This window comes from Pecten maximus, chromosome 12, assembly GCF_902652985.1.
Source record: "Pecten maximus chromosome 12, xPecMax1.1, whole genome shotgun sequence".
Classification (NCBI taxonomy): Eukaryota; Metazoa; Mollusca; class Bivalvia; order Pectinida; family Pectinidae; genus Pecten; species Pecten maximus.
In genome coordinates this window covers 33,367,531-33,390,711 of record NC_047026.1, presented here as the reverse complement: position 1 = coordinate 33,390,711, position 23,181 = coordinate 33,367,531, and the positions used below count along the sequence as shown (strand labels likewise).

The window sequence follows — 23,181 nt, the reverse complement described above, 5'->3', positions numbered from 1 at the left end:
AGCATGTGTTTGTCAGAAACCATACAATATACAACATGTGTTTGTCAGAAACAATACAATACAATATGTTTATCAGTATCCATACAATAAAACATGTGTTTGTCAGTATCAATACAATACAACATGTGTTTGTCAGTAACCATACAATACAACATGTGTTTGTCAGAAACCATGCAATACAACATGTGTTTGTCAGAAACCATACAATACAACATGTGTTTGTCAGAAACCATACAATACAACATGTGTTTGTCAGAAACCATACAATACATGTGTTTGTCAGAAACCATACAATACAACTGTGTTTGTCAGAAACCATACAATACAACATGTGTTTGTCAGAAACCATGCAATACAACATGTGTTTGTCAGTAACCATACAATACAACTGTGTTTGTTTGTAATTATAAAAAACAACATACATTTGTCAGTAAGCATAAGATACAACATGTGTTTGTCAGAAACCATACAATACAACATGTGTTTGTCAGAAACCATACAATACAACATGTATTTTTCAGTAACCATTAAATACAAAATATATGTGTAAGCAACATCAATACAGCATGTTTTTTTATCAAGAACATAAATAAAATACACATGTTTAAGTAAATAAAAATTCAACATATATGTGTTCGTAACCATTTGCATACATGTAGAGCACTAGCGGACCAGGGGGTGTTCTGGGGGTCAGGAGGAATTTTTTTTATAGCCTTAAAAATGGCTTGGCGGGCCCCAGACCCCTCACAGACCCCCCCCCCCCACCCCCCCCAAAAAAAATCGTCTCGCGCCTACGGCGCTCGCATTATCACTAAATTACTGGACCCCCCCCCTTTCGAAATCCCTGAATGCGCGCCTGGGAACGATGGTTTTGTCATATTGCTTGAGGATATTTCTACGGCTGCCCAAACAAAAAAAAAAACAAATTGAAAATGGATGCGGTTCATATCTTAATTTCACAGAAAGTAATGAAATTAATTTTCTCTAATGTATGCTCGCGATGATCCCATGTTGTGATTGTCATTTGTGGGTAGATCTAAAAACAAATATATATAATTGGGAAATGGCTTCATATAAGTTTGAAAGCCTTTGTCCAATCCTTTTGTATATATTGATCTCCGATTTCTGATCCGTTAGCGAACAAAAATGTTTTAAAAGTCTTTTATTTTTGTTTTAGTCCATGTTGACTTTATAAAGATGGTGTATTAACGAAAAATCGATAACTTTCTCTACACGAGCAAGTTACAAACTTTCGATATTATTGTCGCACATGAAAGTCACGTCAGATATAACTTTAAATGCACCGATGAATTCGTGCAACTTACTCTCTAGAAAACGATCCCGAATAATTGCAAATTTGCTGTATTCATTTTCCGCCGGGGGGACCCCCTACCAGGGCGCTGGGGGCCTTGGTGGCCCCCTAAACCCTCGCAAAAAAAAAAATCGGCTCGCGCCTATGGTGCTCGCATTATAACTAAATTATTGGACCCCTCCCCCTTTCGAAAATCCTGGATCCGAGTCATCGTTATCAAATACAAACCCATATAATAATATCCCATCACCAAGAAGATTTTCATTCAGAAATGTAACATTACATAAAAGTCTCAAATCACTAAATACAGCGTTTTACTTTTGGTTATATGATGCCGAATCTGAAGGGATATATTTTTATATGTATCAATAAGTTGTTAAATATTGCGATCCTTTGTCGAAAGAAAGTACCAAGATATAAAATAATCGAAATCCATTCAAGATTGAGTCAACAAACAGTTGGAAAATACTTTGACTTTGCATATAGAAAACTATCTAATTGATAAAACTAATATTTTCACCGCAGTGATGAGCAGTGAAAATATCAGATTTAGCCGGGACTTCTTTCCATCAGTCGCTTCGGCATTAGGGCAGTAATACCACGCAGACTACGTTTTATTATCAATAAGTCTACATTTCCAACTACACTGTTTGAATAAATAGAGGATACAATATTGTTTCAGGAATTAATAATCACGAACTAGTGGTTATTAGTGTCGTTTATTATTTTAAACATTTTTTTGAAACGTGCAAAATACTTTTTTATAGCGCATTAGCATTTTTATATGCGCACTTATCCTGATCAGCTGACTCGATCGGTTGTCATTTCGACGGATTGAAGTAGCTACTTTCAAGTAAGTGCATGTGTACTAGAAAGTTGATTTACCTATGAAAGAAAAGTAAAATCGAATAACATATTTTTTTTAATTATTATAATTTTCACTCGTCCAACGCAATCATGAAAACATATTAAAAAAAAAAACAAAGAAAAAAAAAAAAAAACAAAAAACAAACAAACTGCCGTACACGTGATACGTATTTGATATTATACCGCAAAGATTTGATGAATGTAAAACGGGAGTTGACTCATATGTAAGATGTCTGTACATTGGATACGTTAATCACCTATTAACTTGTTGTGAATTCCAACTGTCTTAGTATCCATTGTCTTCACTGTCAGATCCACCAGATGCTCGAAGTCTGTTAGGCTGTATTCCTGTCAAACAGAGGTAGCAGTCATTCTCGATTTTTTAGGTTTTGCCGGTCTCACGAGAGTCTCGTTTTTTATAAGATATCTTATAAACTTTTCATTATGAGATATCTTATATCTTTTATGACATATCTTATCAAACTCATTAAGTGTTAATATGTCCACAGACTCGAGCCCATATAGCATACGTTTTTCCTGGCCTCTGTTCTGAAAATTTAATTTGTTTAGTTCTTAGTGTTAAGCGTCCTCACAGTCAGGGTTATATGAGGAGGGGTGCGAAAAAGACCCCTAAAGTAAGAACACAGAACACAGAACACAGAACACAGAAATACAAATTAGTGTCTCTTTGATATCATAAATAGGACACCGAATAACATTTACAGGGAACCTAATGTAAATATATATTTCGCGTACTTACTAATTAATACTTCTGTTTCCCACATTTTCCTATCTTATTATCTTGTACCAACTCTTCTGTCAATATCTTTCTTCATTTAATTATAATAATATCTCACCGACTACCTAAACGTGATTGCAAAATAAGTATGAATAGAATATGATGATATCAGAGAAATTTCAAAGATACAAAATACCTGACGCTTTAACTTAATTACGAAAAAAATCGCAATTATCTTGTAGATTATACTCTACTTGTTCATTTTCTGGATTGGTGTCAGTAAAATGTACATAAGATGAAATATCTATTATTGCTTATCCTGCACCAATTATGATAATATCCTGTTTTATATATTCATCAATGTACCAGTATATATATATTGATATAATGATGTCGTACGGCCTGTTAATTCATATGAAGTTGGTTGGTATAGACTACGAGTGTTGCCTAGTTTTCCTTTTGTGCTAAGATCTAAACAATAAATTATTCTGTAGTGAATACAAAAAATAAATAAATAAATAAATAAAAATAAAAACAAAAAACATATCCGAACAATGCGGTATTTCAATCATATTTCAAACAAAATATCTTAAGCATTTTACTTACAACCTAACTTCATATGCCGAAAGAGTTTCAAAGAGGAAACCAATGTGATATCATTAGTCAAAATCAGTAGCTGTCTTTAAAATTGATCCATTTGAATGATAAATAATGAGGTAATACCTGAGTAACCACTTACCTGCTAATCGTTTAAATCGTGATTAGGCTAATTACAGTTTAAAAACAATTTTCAAATCCTGATAAAATTATTTTTGAGGAAATTAACTTGGTACAATGTTACTAAACTATCTACATGAAGAACTCTTCAGTCTCCACCAACATGCCTGCTTTAGAGAATATACAAACACAATTTTTAATGTAAATGAGAAACGAAATTTTCATTTATCAAGTGAATGATCTCCTTTTAAACAACTGATGAGTATTTGTAATTAAACGGATGTCATCAAAGAAACGTAAATTTTATGTTATAGGTTTAACAGTTATGTCCATGAAAATAGATAATACAGCTTAATGTATTTACCAAGCACATATTCCTGTCATCGCGTAGTGAACCGTCTTGGATATCTAGCAACACCATATCCATGAGGTCAAGGGTCAGCTGGAAAGAAAACAACGTTTTTATCGTAATACGCATGTACAATATGTTTTGATTCGCGAATTTCACACCACCATTTGGGTTTAATCAAAGAAGAAATTGAATTTTAAATACCACATAAATATAATAATAATACTTTAACACAAGAAACATAAGAAACCGTTGTTAATTTGAATGCGATTAAATATGTACATATAATAGTAGATTAGTATTTGTATACTGAAAACAAAAGAGAAACATGCAGCTCTGCTTTTAGAAGAATGCTTTTACATTTTATGTTATTTGACAGAAGTTCAAATGCACATTAAATACGTTTATGTAAACATGTCACATAATTAATCTTTATATTCTAGAAAATCAATACAGTTTTGTATCAATTGTCGTTCACAACTATGGCGAATTCAAAACTTTAGTATACGGGACGAAACACTTATAGACCTGAGCGTGTAACAAATACGGTTCAACTATATTTGATCTGATAATTATATATTTACAAATCTTTGTTATAGTATAACAACTGAAAATATATCTTTATATGTAACGATGTTAGAAAAAACAAATAAATATGAAAAATAAAATTGCATACAACAACAAAACTTTAGTTTCTTTTATAACAACCTTTAAAGCCTCGACCTTAGAGGAATTTTGCTTTTCCGTTGTGTTTAGGTTTTGGACGACAGACTCGGCCCAGTCAGAAATATTACACCTCAGTAGGCTGCCCTTGGAAAGATGCTGGCGGATACATTGCTTCCGAGACACACTGTCCGACATCTTTGCACACTAAACATACAATTTCTCAATATAACCGAGTATTATCTAGCTGGTTGTTGATATGTTCGAAGTATGGAAAAAGTAGATAGCTAAAATGTCGTCTGTTTTGTTGTTGAGAAAATGAATTATTTCTTGTAATCACGGCGATATTTCTGCTGGCACCTACACTTCCATACATACGGCAGTTTGATAAGTTTCGAGTGTTTTTGTTTATTGAGAAACCATCCGAATTCACTGTCCTAATATGGAAATACATATTTGATATTTTTATATTACCATGTATCATAAGAATGGCGATTCGTCTAAGGGACCATCAGACCTCAATAAACGAAATGCATAAAGAAGAGCAATTAAGTAATACAGTTCTACGTGCAATAATACATTTAATAAACCTATATTTCATTGCGCTAATTTAAAGTAATAAACGCAAATTATTCTACATGTCAAGAGTCAAAACTCGATTTTATAGTTTTCGTATAGTTTCTTATGGAGTTGTTGTGCAATGAATGCACTCTCACCCGCAAGACACACAGAACTATATGACATACATGAAAGACTAGTATAACACAGTCTTTATATTGGGTGACATATCGATAGTATATGATATGCTGTGAACATAAAAACCTATTCTAATCATATGTATATAGTATATCTGCCAAAATCATTGTGTATGATTATTATAATATAGTATCTTTGAATATAATGCATGAAATGTGCTGTCTGCCAACTGAAAATAATTCTACCTGGACGACTTGTGAATTTTGCATTGATAGAACGTCATCATTATATATTTGAATGCTGTCACTAGATGTGGTAATGTCATTAGCTGTCGTCACGATATCAGTTGTGACGTCATGAGATGTCCTTGGACCTTCGGTGGTAGACACTGCCCTATAGGTGATCGCTAAAGGATTTACTGTAGTACCGAGGCTACCTGGAAAAAGTTGTGAAATGTGAATTACAATCTGTCCGTTCTATGATAGGATATTGGTACAAGAGGACAGTATTTCTGGAAACGATAATGATAAGTTATTTTGTATATATCAAAGGCTTGTATTTCAGGTAAGATTAAACACATTTAAGTCTACCTGTCACGACATGGAAATACTTTTCACTTTTTAATCAATACATCTGTGATCAGATTATTATCATAAACTATTTTCTATGAATTTTTACAATTTGTCATGCAACACAGAAACAGGTATTCATAAATAATCGGTTCCTTATTACAAATGGAAACAGCTTTATATATCCTATGGTACATGTACTTATTCGAGAAGAATTAAACAAATGTACGGATAAATATACACGGCAGTACTTACTTTTTCGCACGAACATGTATGACATCACAGTACAGATACAACAGAAAACACAATAGAATGGAAAGGATTCATAATCGCTTTATTTCACGGAACTAATATAAACCGTAGTAAACAATCCTACATACTAATTGGTTAGTTTATGGAAATAGTTCAAGCAATAGTGTCACTAGTTTTAGAATGAAATCATTTGTTTGGAATTAATACAGTTTTACCCCCATTTAGATTTTTCTCAGCGTTTATGTTACATCAATGTGGATAAATGGAGGATATCTTACAGTGTCTTCAGTCATACAAAAATTCTTACGAATATATATTTCACGAGTGTGGCTAATATTTTGATATGCTTTACGAGTGCGTAGAACGAGTGAAAAATAACAAAATAATAGCCACACGAGTGAAATTTATTTGGTATTACTGAAGATACTGTTAGATATTCTGTTTTATTACATTTTATAGCTAAATATACCGAGGCAGTTCAACCTCTCCTAGAATTCATTGCGGTCCCCGGTCCCCGGCTCACAAATATACGCCAAATTGTGACGTTATGTATTCTATCTTGCATTATGACGTCATATACAATGACAGAGAAGCTACATGCAAATCGTAATTTTCTCCATTGTCGTTTGTAAGCAGTGTTCTGATTGGTTAAATCATAAAGTAATGATATTTTTTACTAGTGGAAAGTATCAGAAAAAGTGACATTTTTCACTAGTGAAAACAAGTGAAAAATATCACTTTCATAGAATGAATAATGATCGAAATTTCACTAGTAACAAAATGTAATAGATATGGGAAATATGATTAATGAAACTGTGTATATCGTCAAAATATAGTAATAATTAAGAATGAAATAAATATTGTTAAAGAAATTCAAAATGATCAAAATACTATTAATTTAGGCTTACCTTGACCTATGGCATGCAGCATTTGGTGGGATGGAAGAAGGAACATGCTTGCTTGAAGAGAGGGTGGAGACGAATCATGCCTGGTAAAGGGTATCACGTGGTTAGTTGTAGGGATCACAACAAATGGACTAGGGGAGATTACTCCCATTCCCTTATCGTTATGAGATAACGCAGAGGAAGAGTTCTGCGTAAAAAAGCTCGTGTATGATGTTGGAGTTTGGCTAACACTATCCAACGGTACGGTGGAGAAAGGTGATGTGGAGATAGAGGAAGGTATTAGATATAAATAACCTGTGTCAAGTGTATGAGTTGAACTAACAGTGTTCCTAGATAAATCAATTGATGATGGCTGAAGACTAACCAAAACAGCTGATGAATAAAATGCTAGTATTGTCGTTCTACTTTTTGTTAATAATTGTTTATCAGGAATAGTTTGGAATTTGGAACTTAGCCTCATTTGCTCATTAGATGAACATGATGTATGTAAATCTTGAACTGATTTCGAGATATACGGGTGTATAGTGTCAATGTTAATTATTTCGGTGCGAGAGGGAATTGAATGTAAAACAGATTTCGTAACATGACTCGTAAAGTTGTCAAACACTGTTGTCGTTTCATCTTTGGTTATTGAACACTTTTTGATATTGTGTTGCTGATCTGAAATAGAAAGGAGATAGAAATAACAGAATAGCAAAAGCCACAAATACTATGGTGTTACCCAGTAAAACCTTGTCATTAAGGACTGTTTATCTATCAAGCCTACATCATTTTGTTACCATCTATAATAATTTAGAGAAATAACTTGTGCCACACTACTGAAATTTGGTATCTTTTTGGGGATGAACTTTAAAGTGATATGTTACTGCGCTCGGTCCGTGTAATGGCGAGCAGTTTATATCGGCTTGAAATCCATACAAATCAATAAAGAATCCGTTATACCAAGGTTTTACAACACAACGCAAATCACTTTTTATTGCGATTTTTCTTTCGCGATTGTGATTCAAATATCATTTTAGAAGATTGAAATTTGCCAAATGATCGATTATAATGCAAGTGATAAGTGATATACGAAGTGAATGAATTAAGATTCATGATTTATAGGGCTGCCCAATTAACAATCATTTAAACGCAAAATTTAATCTCGCAAAAATATGTAAATTGCGTCATGTAAAATATGCATATATAACAATGTAGGTAGGTTTTTAGGAAATTGAATCCATTAACATAAATACCGGTGATTGCAGCTTCACCGGACCTATAAGAATTATTAGTTGGAGCTGAAAATAAAAAACAAAATACAAAACAAAACGATATCTTCACAAGTGTGCTAGCTATACCCTTAGTCGCCCATTTGGTGCTACACCTTTACACAAGTCAGTGTGGTGTTTAGTTATTATCTCATTACATATACAATATTATACAAGTCAGTGTGGTGTTTAGGTTTTATCTGATTACATATACAATATTACATATACAAAATTACACTGGTCAGTAGGGTGTTTAGGTATTATCTGATTACATATACAAAATTACACTGGTCAGTGTGGTGTTTAGTTGTTATCTGATCACATATACAATATTACACTGGTCAGTGTGGTGTTTAGGTATTATTTGATTACATATACAATATTACACTGGTCAGTGTGGTGTTTAGGTATTATCTGATTACATATACAATATTACACTGGTCAGTGTGGTGTTTAGGTTTTATCTGATTACATATACAATATTACACAGGTCAGTGTGGTGTTTAGGTTTTATCTGATTACATATACAATATAACATATACAATATTACACAAGTCAGTGTGGTGTTTAGGTTTTATCTGATTACATATACAATATTACACAGGTCAGTGTGGTGTTTAGGTTTTATCTGATTACATATACAATATTACACTGGTCAGTGTGGTGTTTAGGTATTATTTGATTACATATACAATATTACACTGGCCAGTGTGGTGTATAGGTATTATCTGATTACATATACAATATTACACTGGTCAGTGTGGTGTTTAGGTATTATCTGATTACATATACAATATTACACTGGTCAGTGTGGTGTATAGGTATTATCTGATTACATATACAATATTACACTGGTCAGTGTGGTGTTTAGGTATTATCTGATTACATATACAATATTACACTGGTCAGTGTGGTGTTTAGGTATCACTGATTACATATACAATATTACACTGGTCAGTGTGGTGTATAGGTATTATCTGATTACATATACAATATTACACTGGTCAGTGTGGTGTTTAGGTATCACTGATTACATATACAATATTACACACGTCAGTGTGGTGTTTAGGTATCACTGATTACATATACAATATTACACTGGTCAGTGTGGTGTTTAGTTGTTATCTGATTACATATACAATATTACACTGGTCAGTGTGGTATTTAGGTATTATCTGATTACATATACAATATTGCACTGGCCAGTGTGGTGTTTAGTTATTATCTGATTACATATACAATATTACACAAGTCAGTGTGGTGTTTAGCTATTATCTGATTACATATACAATATTAGTCAAACTTTGATGTTTCTCTTATTAGCCGACATTGATAAATAGCCGTTTATCTTACCTCTATCACTTCTTATGAAGTACAGAAAACTGATATCCAAATGTTACTTTGGCGTGTGTTTTATTTGCCTTATTGTGTTGACTTGGCACATAAAAACCGTTATACTTTCTTTTACTTATTTTTGTCCGTGAAATGTGTAAATACTTTCAAAACAAAACGCCCACGTAGATAACTAAGATAGTCTTGGACGGGACTATATTATTTCAATAATGTTATAAAGTGCTCTTTTTAAGTTTAAACAAGATCCTCGTTTTCTTTTTTTTAAATCATTTCTGAAAGCACACATTGCGAGTGCCGAACTATTGCATTCATTTATCCAAATACTCCGTTGATATACTAAAAGCAATTTGATGAAAATATTAAAAGCAATTTTATCATGTAAACTCGCATTTTCAAACTTTCTTTTTTCTGTTTGAATCATCTTACAACATAGTGAGTAATCTTCATCCGAAGCGTCTTGGCAGTCATTCTGACCATCACATGTAACCCCTTGGTCGACACATTGACCGTCTCGGCACACAAAAACATCACCGTTAGATTTGCACGTTGCTGAAAGAAGAGTTTACACTAAGGGGAATGATAAAAGGACATGACAAATAAAAACATATTTCTTGAATTAGTTAAATCATAATTAATGTGTGTGTGATTAGGAAGTAGTCAGGGTTTATTGTCTGCACAAGAACTATCGATTCCAGTGACGTTAAATTCCAAATACCAAGAAATCATAATTAAGACACAATGGATGATAATCTTTCGATTGTAAGTGAGAAAGATAGCTTGAATAGTTTCATGTTTTGTCAGGTTCTGATTGAGTTCATCTTCATATTCAACTTCTGATTGAAGAGACCACTAGTGATAATCATTTTGATGTATCGGAAGGAGTTAGCTTGATTTTATAAACTTGTCAGGTTTTTTACATTCCCTTTCGTGTTCCATTATTACACACCATGGTTTTGTGTGATATTTCTTTTTTTTTCAATATCAAAAGCAGACAATACACACGTCTTAAATTAAAGTTTCAAACAATTCCACAAAATTATCTTGAACCTAGACTTATCAGTCTTTATGTTTACTTACCCATTTCACATATGAAGAAAAACTTCTGGTTACAGCTTGTATTAAACCATTTCACGGTTGACCGACTATTGATTTCATCTAGACCGCCACATAACGTCCCCGTGAGACGCCTTCTGTGGAAACAATCACAAAGTTTTTAAAACACAAGAACAACTTTTTAGATAAGGATCCTTTTTCATGAAATCACAACATAATTATTCACGTTTTCCATAAAGGTTTGTGTCTTATCCTACTGAATTGGAATAACACAATCTGTTTTTTTTATCGAGTGGTCTTAAAGATACATATATAACACATTTCCTATTTTTCTGGCTGGTACCGTACACTAACGACAAACAAATATTGAATTGCCCAGTAAAATTAGGTACATCGCACAAACATCAACACAATGGTTTTATAAATATGGAATATGGCAATGGATATAGAAATGACTTGGTTCGACACTGTAGCATGACTCTCCAACCGGCTATACGGACAACAGGGGAGCGAGTCCCGAACTCAAACTTTAAGGCTGAAACAACGAGCAGCAACACCCAATTTAAACACTCTTGTTTATTTAATCCAATGGACAGTAACACTCACGCTCAACTTAAGACTTAATGCGAACAAAGAAGATAGTAGTAAAACGTAGTTGTTTCGAAAGAAGGAAATGATATGATCCCAAATTTAATTTCTTTTACGATTCATAAATAGAGGCAGCTTAAGCTTCCGGAAGGAAGCCCGACTTCTGTGACCGATATTGTCAGTTTTTGATAACGGTATTACATGTAGGTCATCAATACTTATAGAAGACCTTTCCCTTTTTCATGGAGTTTTGTCTATTTTGTGTTAGAATTACGACCGCGGCTTTGTGTACATGTTAGTATTGTTATGTCTATTTTGTGTTAGAATTACGGCTTCGACTTTGTGTACAAGTCGGTATTTAATCTTTTTAATGATAAAAATGTTTGGCAAATACGATTGAATGAACGGGGAATAATGCTGATATTGCCGCCACTCCTTATCCCTGTAAGAAGACGGAATGTATTGATGACTTGATGTTGATGATCATTGTCATTTGTCCGTTTGTGAATTTAAGGCCGTGTACTGCTTTGAATAATAAAAATTGTTTCTTAAGTATTAATTTATCATATGAATACTGACCTATAAATTTTGGTGCTAGTTTGATACCCATTTATCAAATTCATTTTTCAAGTATGCACATAAATTATACGACTACATGCAGTATTTCTCAATTCATTGTGATGTGCAGTGTACCAAGTTACCTCCCCTAATTTTGGAGTTATGCCCCTCTGCACAGTATATCCGGCAGACATATTTGGAAAACAATTCAGAATTGCAAATCGTTTTTTTATTCAGAGTGTCTTCTACCTGATAATTACAATAAAAACACATTTTCAATGTAAATTGATAGATAACGCATAGCCAAATTAAAATTAAGTGCATAAAACAGCTGTTTCGTCTTTTTAGGGCTCGTCCGTGATATACTAAGGAGGAAATTGAGGAAACAAAAAAATAGGTCGAAAAGATGTCAATATCTAAAGTGGTGTATATTCAATTTGGATAAATAGAATGTTTATCTTCTAAGCCGTGTCCCTATTCAAATGATTTACAAATAAAATGATATCAGTGGTCGAGATGCTTTTAAACAAAATGATGAATAGAATAATGCTACTCGATCATTGTACTGGTCACATTGATTTTAAAACATAAACATTACGACAGCTTTGACATTACTTAACATCAAAAATAACTTACGACGATATGATCCCTGTGTTATTGGATGGTGCCACACGTCCGTCCAACCAGTGGTACTCGTTTGTAGCTGTATCGTAGGTAAGTCCAAGCCAGATTTTTTCTCTTGAGGAGCTGTACAAGTTAACAAGATAGGATGTTCAAAATAATATGACAAGATCAGAACACATTACTGCGTTAGAGCGATTTAACCTTCACTAGTATGATACGAACCATCTTGTTAATGCTATACTAAAGGGAAAACCACACATGTTATGACTGTTATTTATGTAAACATAGCGGAAATTTTCGTTATTCCCTTTATAGCAATTCCACTGACAGAGTCGTTGTTTCTGTCATACCTAACATCTCAAATAGTAATACTTCCAATAGTTTTTCGCATAAATGCGCAAGGTACTGTGAACAGACTTTTTGTAGAACTTGATCACGCGTAACGAATTACAAAAGTACATTTAGCCTTGTCTCACGCGATCTGTGTAACATTGCTGAAAGAGACAATCGTTTCCAAAAAATTAATAGCTCACACTTTACCAAAACTGGCTATGTTATTGATATCAGCAGGAAAGGTATTGATAAAAATTTGATGTGGTTTTATTTCCTTTGTGATATGCTTGTTACTATGTCTGTTGGCTTCGTTGTCATCACTAGTTTTCATTTTGAGAACGAGAAATCACCTGGATTTGACATAAATATTCTTGAATTTGTCGAAGGCGAATTAAAAGACGCCTATTTTTTAACACCTGGTCTCGTTCGCCATGTTCATATTCCCTCCGTTTGATCGATTTTCTACGCGATACTATCATGGATATTATTCAAATGTATGAATCAAAGTAACGGACCCATCGTTGTCAGTTCTAGGTAAGGCTTACGCAACTGATAAATCTTGTAGTAATGTGGAATTAGCGTTAAAAGATCAATCTATGTTTGTTTATATAATGTACAAAGAGGATCATAATGTGTGGCTGTCGTATTTGGTATTTCTTTCACTCGAGTTAGTTACTTTTCAAAAGCTACAAAAACACGAGATTTAGCGAGCGTGATTAAAAAAGACTCCCGGTCAAAGATCAACATGTAAACAGATCTAAACGCATTTAGAGTTTGTTTCACGGATTGTATAAGCTTTATGGTATTCATCATTTGAAATGATTATTTCATGCCTTGGGAGTTGAATAACACCCATCTAGTGTGGTAGAAATGCATATGATATTGTATCTTCTTAAATAATTATATGAAGTTTCAATTTCAATTCGTTCATTAACCTTGAGCTTTACAGCTCATCAGTACAAACATAACAATTCATACATCGTTCAGTTGGCGGACACTACATGATAGCAGTGTAGACCAGACAAAATAAATTGTGTGTTGAATGAACAAATCATTAGACAATATACATTAAATCATACTTTTCTGTAGTACATTGTAGTATAGCATTCTATATATTTTTACTCAGCATTGACAAATCTTTGAAATTAGTTGTACATAGTAATTAGGACAACTTGAATACAGATGTTTTTTTCAAGTAGTACTTTTTAATACATCTTGATTTTAGATTTTGAAAAAATTGGCAAATTAACAGAAAGTGATACTCGTCTTTATGTCGCCAGATTTACAAACTCTACACAGACGTTCATTTCTTGTAATATTTCGATAACGTCCTGTTTCAATATGAAGGGTATGTGCCGATAGACGAATTCTAGCCAAAGCAATTCTATTACGTTTTGGGATGATTTTACATAAATAATATTGCAGTAAGATGTCATCTACTAAATGCCTATACAAATTACATGTACATCTTGAGGAACTGTCTAATAACTTATAGATGTGTTGTCTTGCAATATCAAAAAGTCTTTAGTGTTTAATACATGTCAAATTGATAGAAGCATTAAGATTGCTTTGATTTAACCAACTTATTGTTGAATCTAAAAACAACTCCCAAATATGAGAACTGGTTTACGTACATCTTTATGTAATTTGCCACTCTTTCTAAAAACAACTATTTTTCGAAGTGTAATACTTGTCAAAAATCTGCACGCACAGACATGTGAACACTTACCCCACCTTACGTTTGATGAACTGACACTCTGACTCATTGTAGAATGTAGCTAGGTCCGACCACTCCCGCTTACAATATCCCCGTGCGTCCGGCCAAGTCAGCTTGGTGGCTGAATCCATAAGTTTGATACAGTGTTTCTGTGGCGTTACGACCCAGTTCTGTTTTGTCAAACAAACTGGAAACAGACACAAACACAATACATTTTAGTGTCATAAACAAGTGACACATCCAGTGATATAACTATGTATGTGTATTATTCAATACTTTACTACATCGTTAATACCACACATATGTAACCGTCACATATCTTGCAAAAGCAACATTAAGAATCACATGTATAAATATAACAATCATACACAATGAAAAATCACGTCATGATATGATATTATTGTCAAACACAGTTTTCAAAAATTAAATGAAAGTTTTCTTTGTTATATGATTGTCCTGTCCCTTGGTACTATGTACAAAAATAGGCTCATTCATAACGTCTAGATAACCTCATTTACACAATATATATATCGGTACGTACCCAGCTTTAAAATATCGTTTGAACTTACCCATACTGTCTGCTTCGCACACATACCCAAGTCGATCGCTGCAGCAAACCTGCACTAACAAGTTGTTTTCTATCGCCATACAAAAGCCATTTCTATCTTTGTGTTGATCTGAAAAACAATTTAGATTTGGTTAAAGTCTTAAAAACAAAGGAAATGGTAAGATGAATTGAATGTAATTTCAGGTAGTTGTGGATGAAGCAGAAGACGCTTATTCTACCGAAACACTTGGTCTTATTCCTCTGTCCAAGGTAATCCATGGACATCTATATTTTGTTACTCTTTATATATTTTGATTGGCATCTATGGTTTTGTATGTATATCGGTACTATGTATTGTTCCTTGATACCTACATCATAAACAATTAAATGCTGACAAAATATATATATTTTTTTCTACCAACATAAGGTAGAAATGTGATAACTGTAACAGGTTAACCCTTTAAGATTTTGCAGTGTCTAGGAAGAATACTTAAGTATGTATTTGGTGAACAGCCTCGTGCCACATTAAGAAAGTATACATGGCAATCGTACTCCCGCATACGTAGTGTTAATACGATGAGAACAATATAATTAAGTCATACAAATAAGCAAATATTACTACACAATTGAAAAACATATACACAAGCAGAATACGTAAAGATGAGCCCTCTTAGTATGTTAATTTATTATGATTATCCTGTGAATGTCTTCTAAATTCTTCAAACAAAGCGGTTTTGTATAAGATACCAACGTTAATGACATTTATCATTATTTTAAATCATTGTTGAAGAAGGGAAGTCACTAATATATGTATCCAATTTTGCATACTTACTAACTAAGTTTTACCTACGTGTATAAGTATTCAAATATATATATGAAAGACTTCTTAAATGTTGAAGCGAAATTGTCATCGAATTGCTGAAATATAACTTCTGAACACGTACATTTACGCATTCTACAATCATATTTCTGATTTATGAATCGAAATTGCTTTCTTTGTAAATCATTAATAAAGCATTCTAAATGCACAGTACTGATAGAAAGTACATGTAACAACCCTCCTGTTATACATTTATATACTGTCCACAACCATTTTGATCAATCGCATAAATTGTTACAAGACATTCACATGTACATATACATGTACGAAAGGGGACGTAACTCTTAAATGTAATACATTTATAGATAGCCAACAAAGAAGTTGTAATAAGTTTTTATGCATTTTGAATAAATTAAACATACCTCTAGTCCTCTTTTCGCTCTTTTTATATATATATTATTAATGTTTAATTTATTGTTTGCTAATTGTTTTGATATTACGTACACTTAATCATCTATAGCGTTATTAGACTATTTTAAGAGGCATATAGAACGAAAAGACAATTATGAAATATAGACAATTAAGATATCATTTGCAATATACATGTACGTGTTGTATTGCTATTTGAAGTATTTTGGACATCGACAAGTTATGTTTTCTAAAACAAAAGCGAAATTGAACTACTGATATAAATCGATGCAAGTTGCTACGTACTGAGCGTTGTCGTATTGAAACCAACTTGATTCATGGAATTCCCATTAGCCCACTGCCACGTATTCATCTGAAATCGAAAAATAGAACATAATGGAAAATACAAGCATTTCCATCGGATCTGATTTCGTAGGTAGAACTTTGCCTTTAATGTTTCTCGTACCCTAGCATATGTAAGATACATTTGTCCCAAGTGGAACACCCATGTGGGATATCTGTATCCGAGTGACCTCAGGTCTGGGAATACATTTTAATTGTGTGGCGTCACTAGGAAAACTCTTATGTTTGTTTATATGTATAATAACTTTCACAAATGCGCTATATCATTTTCTATGAATCATTTGCAAAATAATATTAATTGTGATCATTGACCTATAAATTCAGTCATATTGTTACTGTTTGTCGATATGTTTTGTTGTGCAAGCAAGCATAGACGGAGGAATATGACGTGATGTCAAACATCCGTCGACAGTTTCTAAAATGACGATCACCCTGACAACTTTTGATTTATATTTGTTGTTTTCTTGACAATTTGAGAGCTTATTTTGGTGTACCATACTTTTTTTTTTCTCATTTTCCAAAAATGTAAAAAAAAAAAAAAATCAAAGTTACTATATGGTTTCGCCATATTGGTCGATTTCCCCATGCATTTCACGAAATCGGTGTGAGAAAAATAGTCCATCATATGTTAGGTATGTGGGATATGAAAACTCCGCATTTTCCCGGTTCTGACCCCAAATTCTACACCCTCCGGTAGAATTTTTCTATACCACATACATATACATATTATGGTGGACTCTATTAATACAATATCATGAAAAATTACTAATGAGATCAAAACCCGGCCAATAATAATACTAATGGGATCAATACCCGGTCAATAATAATACTAATGGGATCAATACCCAGTCTATGATAATTCTAATAAGATCAATACCCAGTCTATATTAATACTAATGGGATCAATACCCAGTCTATATTAATACTAATGGGATCAATAACCAGTCTATATTAATACTAATGGGATCAATACCCGGTCTATATTGATACCAATGGGATCAGTAACCAGTCTATATTAATACTAATAAGATCAATACCCGGTCTATATTGATACTAATGGGATCAATACCCTGTCTATAATGGGATCATTAGCCGGTCTATAATGACAATAATGGGATCAATACCCAGTCTATAATGACAATAATGGGATCAATACCCAGTCTTTAATGATAATAATGGGATCAATACCCAGTCTATAATGACAACAATGGGATCAATACCCAGTCTAAAATGACAATAATGGGATCAATACCCATGATTGCTTTATCTTGATACTCGAGTTTATCAGTGACCCTATGTATGGGTTCGGTTTCCATCGGAATGAAATCCGTAGCGATATTTTGAATATATATTATTTTGAATTAGTGTATGTATGAGGTAAGGACTCATGGTGAAGGAGATATTGTATTTTCATTGATTCTATTTCAGCTCTTACAACAGTCGGGGACATCGGAGGCTGATTTGTGTCCTTGTTAGGTGTATCTATCCATCGGGAGAAGGCAATCACGTAGTATGTGTGAAAGGTTAATACATGTAGTTAAAATGTTCATGAAGCAAATACAGTAACGATATGGCATATATTTCTACAGATGAATATGTGATTTATCATATCCTACTGATTAATTAGCTACACAGAATAGTTCGTCACAAACGCATGATTTAATACTAAAGATTAAATATCAAATACGAAAATATTCCTTAGACCAAACCTGATACTTTATTCCAATCCAATATTTTTTATCGGGCATTATTTCGAGATCCCTGGCTGTTTTTGAGACACTCTGGTGTGTCGTCAGCAACACCAGGGAACCACCGTTAAACCTTTTGCAGCGCACATGCGCGTCATCCCATGTCTTGAATGTCGTGAACAGTTTGTAACATCTGTGTTGAGTAAGTGTCCATCCTTGATAACACACTGTATCTGTGGAGACAAGGACATTAAATTACTGATAACACACTGTATCTATGAGACAAGGACATTCAATTACTGATAACACACTGTATCTGTGGAGACAAGGACATTCAATTACTGATAACACACTGTATCTGTGGAGACAAGGACATTCAATTACTGATAACACACTGTATCTATGGAGACAATGACATTTAATTACTGATAACACACTGTATCTGTGGAGACAAGGACATTCAATTACTGATAACACACTGTATCTGTGGAGACAAGGACATTCAATTAATGATAACACACTGTATCTGTGGAGACAAGGACATTCAATTACTGATAACACACTGTATCGGTGGAGACAAGGACATTCAATTACTGACAACACCCTGTATCTGTGGAGACAAGGACATTCAATTGCTGATAACACACTGTATCTGTGGAAACAAGGACATTCAATTACTGATAACACTGTATCTATGGAGACAAGGATATTCAATTACTGATGACACACTGTATCTGTGGAGACAAGGACATTCAATTACTGATAACACACTGTATTGGTGGAGACAAGGACATTCAATTACTGATAACACACTGTATCTATGGAGACAAGGACATTCAATTACTGATAACACACTGTATCTGTGGAAACAAGGACATTCAATTACTGATAACACACTGTATATGTGGAGACAAGGACATTCAATCATGGATACATGTTTACATACACATAATTGTTTTGTTAAACGCTAGGTAGAAAACGTGTTGCCATTTTGATACAAACGATTTTGAGATTCTTAACAAACACATTAGTTGGCAATGGCTTATTGTAAACGATATGGCCGCAATCGTTTGTTATCTTTGTTAAGGTATATAACAAAACAATTTTCATCGTCATTAGACGGTAAACCAGTTTCATGTGAATTACTGGTCTTTATTGGATCTGGATTACAAGAATGTGGTTGTTGAAATTCTCAAGCAAGATGATTTGAAGAAGATCGTTATATTGATTTAAGTGTTCAATTTGATCTCGTCATTTTACGGTTTAATGACTGTCCGTCATAAAAAAAGAATCACACTTTGCTTTAAAACTGAATATTAAATCTCAACGTATTGTATTTGTGATACATATATAAACCAACACATATTATATGGTAAACCTCATTATGTCGTAAATCTGATAAAAAAGGAATAAAATGGTATTGAATAGATAAGACTATTTGTATGAATATATTATTTGTCCACAGGTTACACTAAGTTAGGGTTAGATATAACGCATTTGTATATAACTACCGCTAGTGTTAGCAAGTTTGTATAAAATGAACCTCACAATCAAAGTAATAAAACAATAAAAAAAAAAACAAAAAAAAAACTGTTCAGGTTTTATATCAATATAATGATAATTGAATTTCTCGATAAATTAACAACTGCTTACTATTATTATTAAATTAGTTATTTTCAAAACCAGTTTGCATGATCACTAGGTTTTTGTACACGATTATCAATAAAGATAATGAAAGCAGAAACACATAAAACTTACCTTGACTGTGAATAGCATTACACGCCATCATAAGCGCTGTCAGTCCTATCAATACCAATACACCCTACAAATATAAAGAAGCACTGTTTCCAGATTGAAATAAAAGTCTATATCAGTATTACAATGACATTTTCATTGTATTTTTTCAGCACCAAACAGCTAGTGTTTGACAGGACTGAATTTCATTTCTAATTGAGCGAGCGGTTGCTATATTGTGTAATGTTGACTGTTTGAATGTAAATATCTGTATATGTATTCCCTCTAACAACTTTGTAAGTCGAGTGATCGAGTAATGTCTCCTGTAAATTCCTAATACAGTAAGGAATAAACATAGAGATTAATTTGACAAATTATATAGTAGATATGTTCCTGGTCCATGGAATGAGTTCCTTAAAAACAATTTGAAAAGTGCTCTCTTCTATGACTAGCAGACTGAAAGCTTTCTTCGTTGAAATATTTATGCATAGATTTCCTACCTTAAATGCCATTAATTGATTGTATAAGTATTGCGCTTAATTTTGGTTAAATGATTAATGTACAGTTTTTACTGTTTTCCCATATTCATGCTGTGTTTTCTGTATATAATAAATTTCTAACACTTTCTTAAATTGATAAATACATACGATTATTTTAGATAATGTCTTTGTCAATAAATCATAACAATGCCGAACTATTACCAGTTCATTTAAAAGGAAAAATAAATGGCAGACAAGAAACTGATACTGATAAGTTATTCAGCAGTGAATATAGATAAATTATATATATATATATAAAACAAACATGTTTTTTTTTAATGGCTAATTAAACGAGTTTCGATTTAGCATATACCTGAAATGTCTAAAAATCTAAATTGGCATGTCTGGGGATTTCGTTGTGACTATATATTTATACAGTATACATACTTTGAACAGAATTTGATGATATGTTTAAGGGTTCATTTAACAAAATTCATACGCATATGATAGAAATCATTTACCTACCATTATGACGGATCCCACAATCCATAAAGATACGAATTCAAATTAAAATGTGAAGAACACAGTTAACACGATGTAATTCCCTCATAACCAAATCACCAGTAATGTGTCGATTTACATGTAGTTCCACATAATCTGATATGCGCACATGCCTTCTTATATTATCTCAAGCGGAGATTTTACACCGTTGACATGCTTTGTCATCTTAAATATTATAAAGAAGATGTATGGAAATTGCATTTCATCCTAAAGGGATTCGAATGAAAGTTGTAACATGTTAAGGAAATAATATTGTTGACTGTTCAGGGTGCCAATGAAGTCAATACTCTAACAGTAAATTTTCCCCAATATGTATTGTTCGAATATTATTTCATATTTTGAAGTTGTATTTAAATATGTAGTTCACGTTATCAACCAAACCTTTGGCCTGGCTGATATTCCCGAAGACAACGCTGGACAATGTCAATTAATCACACTGATTAGCACGGTCTTGGGAGGGCGCCATATGCTCCCGACTTCTCCTGTCACTCTGTCAACAAGTAGTTACCAGGATACGAGTTCACGCGCACTGTGCAAATTTAATTGAAACTGCCACTATTTCTGTGTCTGATCTGATACTGTCAGCGTCTAATGATACCTGTGTAAGTACCTGCTTATAGCATTATGCCGTGTAATCCAATTATGAAATGATTAATCAAGTATGAAAGACCTCTCCAATTCTTTAGCTTTCGGCACTTTAATGATATTTTTATAAATAATTATTTAAATGTTTTGTTTTTTCATAGATAAGGCAGAGAGAACACTTGAGCATGGTGATTAACTTGTGCTAGCACACTTGCCATTCTTTCTTTATTACCTTTATTACCTTTCGTGAAATATTACATGAGCCAACTTGGTTACAGTTAGTTTCACTTTCGAACATTAACCGGGGGTGCACCAATTGTTTGAAAAGTAATGAAGGTAACGCAGATAGTAGGAACTACAGTTTAAAGAATCTGTTACGTCACGGGCAGGGGACAGCCCTCCGGAAATAAACAAATGCTCATCCCAAAGGCCAAAGAATGGTATCATGGAAAACATTAGGAAAAAGTTGCTTTGTGAAATGAGTGGCTGATATCCCAAATTTAGGCACCTCTTACAAATCATACAGTGGTAGCAGCAGGTACAATTCTACGCTCTACATATAGGCGTCGAGCTCACGGTTAACATACTATGTACCTGTTGTTGAAGCTGTTATTGAAATTGTGAAATATTTCCCAGACATCACTTATTTGTAGAATTCCTACTTTCATGAATAATTCTTAATAAACTTATCTATACGCTGACACTGCTGGTGGACTCCCCTTAGGTTTGTCATAACCTGTATGTTACGTTTTAATTGATTTTAATCGTGAGATTGTTCATGATATACACATATACTTAACTGTCTTTTGAAATGAAATATTAAAAGTTATGCTCATCAAATGATGGGACTATTGTAACTCCCCAGTCAGATTTTGACATTTATTTCGACCTGTTTTAGTTTCCGCAGTCGCCTCCAAGGTAGGCACATATTGGGCGTTCAGCATCACTTATGCAATGCTTTTTCATCAGTACAGCTCTGCTGTACCAAACCCAAACCAAACACGAATAACTGTTTTAAAATAGTGTCCTATGTGCCTTCGATGTACATATTTGAATTTGATCTTAAATCACAGAAAAACAAATCCATGTCATAATAGATGTTTTTGATGTTGTGCTTCAGATGTTCCCTAAATGAGAAATCAACTCTTACACCCACATGAACACGGGGGCTGATTGATATGTGGTGAGCCTCATATTGAAGGATTTCAATTTTGCCGGACATATTGTATTTTATCTTCAAATAACCCCCTTCAGTGTCTATACACTTTTGCCAGTGGTGTTTAAGGGCCCCAATTCCACTTTTAAAGGATTCCTTTTCTTGGCTGTTAAGACAGTCATCCACTGCATGTATGACGTCATCATCGGACTGAAAGTTGGTGCCTGAAATAGTTGTTTTCAGTTTTGGAAATGGATGAAAGTCTGATTGAGCGAGATCAGGCGAATAAGGCGGA

At 33.4% G+C, this 23,181-nt stretch overlaps 1 protein-coding gene across 1 annotated transcript in view; it reads right to left on the bottom strand.

Moving 5' to 3' along the window:
• Positions 1–21,366, bottom strand: part of LOC117339004 (adhesion G-protein coupled receptor G2-like) — a 95,593-nt gene extending 74,227 nt beyond the window's left edge. Inside the window, exons 1-14 of the mRNA XM_033900369.1 lie at positions 21,110–21,366; positions 20,130–20,193; positions 18,393–18,604; positions 16,627–16,693; positions 15,115–15,222; positions 14,558–14,732; positions 12,508–12,618; positions 10,750–10,862; positions 10,099–10,221; positions 7,073–7,729; positions 5,589–5,779; positions 4,693–4,854; positions 4,000–4,077; positions 2,437–2,527 (exon numbers count right to left, since the gene is read on the bottom strand). Of these exons, the coding sequence (XP_033756260.1) occupies positions 2,437–2,527; positions 4,000–4,077; positions 4,693–4,854; positions 5,589–5,779; positions 7,073–7,729; positions 10,099–10,221; positions 10,750–10,862; positions 12,508–12,618; positions 14,558–14,732; positions 15,115–15,222; positions 16,627–16,693; positions 18,393–18,604; positions 20,130–20,193; positions 21,110–21,112 (2,155 nt within the window). The 5' untranslated portion in view covers positions 21,113–21,366. The remainder of the gene's footprint in view (positions 1–2,436; positions 2,528–3,999; positions 4,078–4,692; positions 4,855–5,588; positions 5,780–7,072; positions 7,730–10,098; positions 10,222–10,749; positions 10,863–12,507; positions 12,619–14,557; positions 14,733–15,114; positions 15,223–16,626; positions 16,694–18,392; positions 18,605–20,129; positions 20,194–21,109) is intronic.
• Between the last annotated feature and the right edge of the window lie 1,815 nt (positions 21,367–23,181).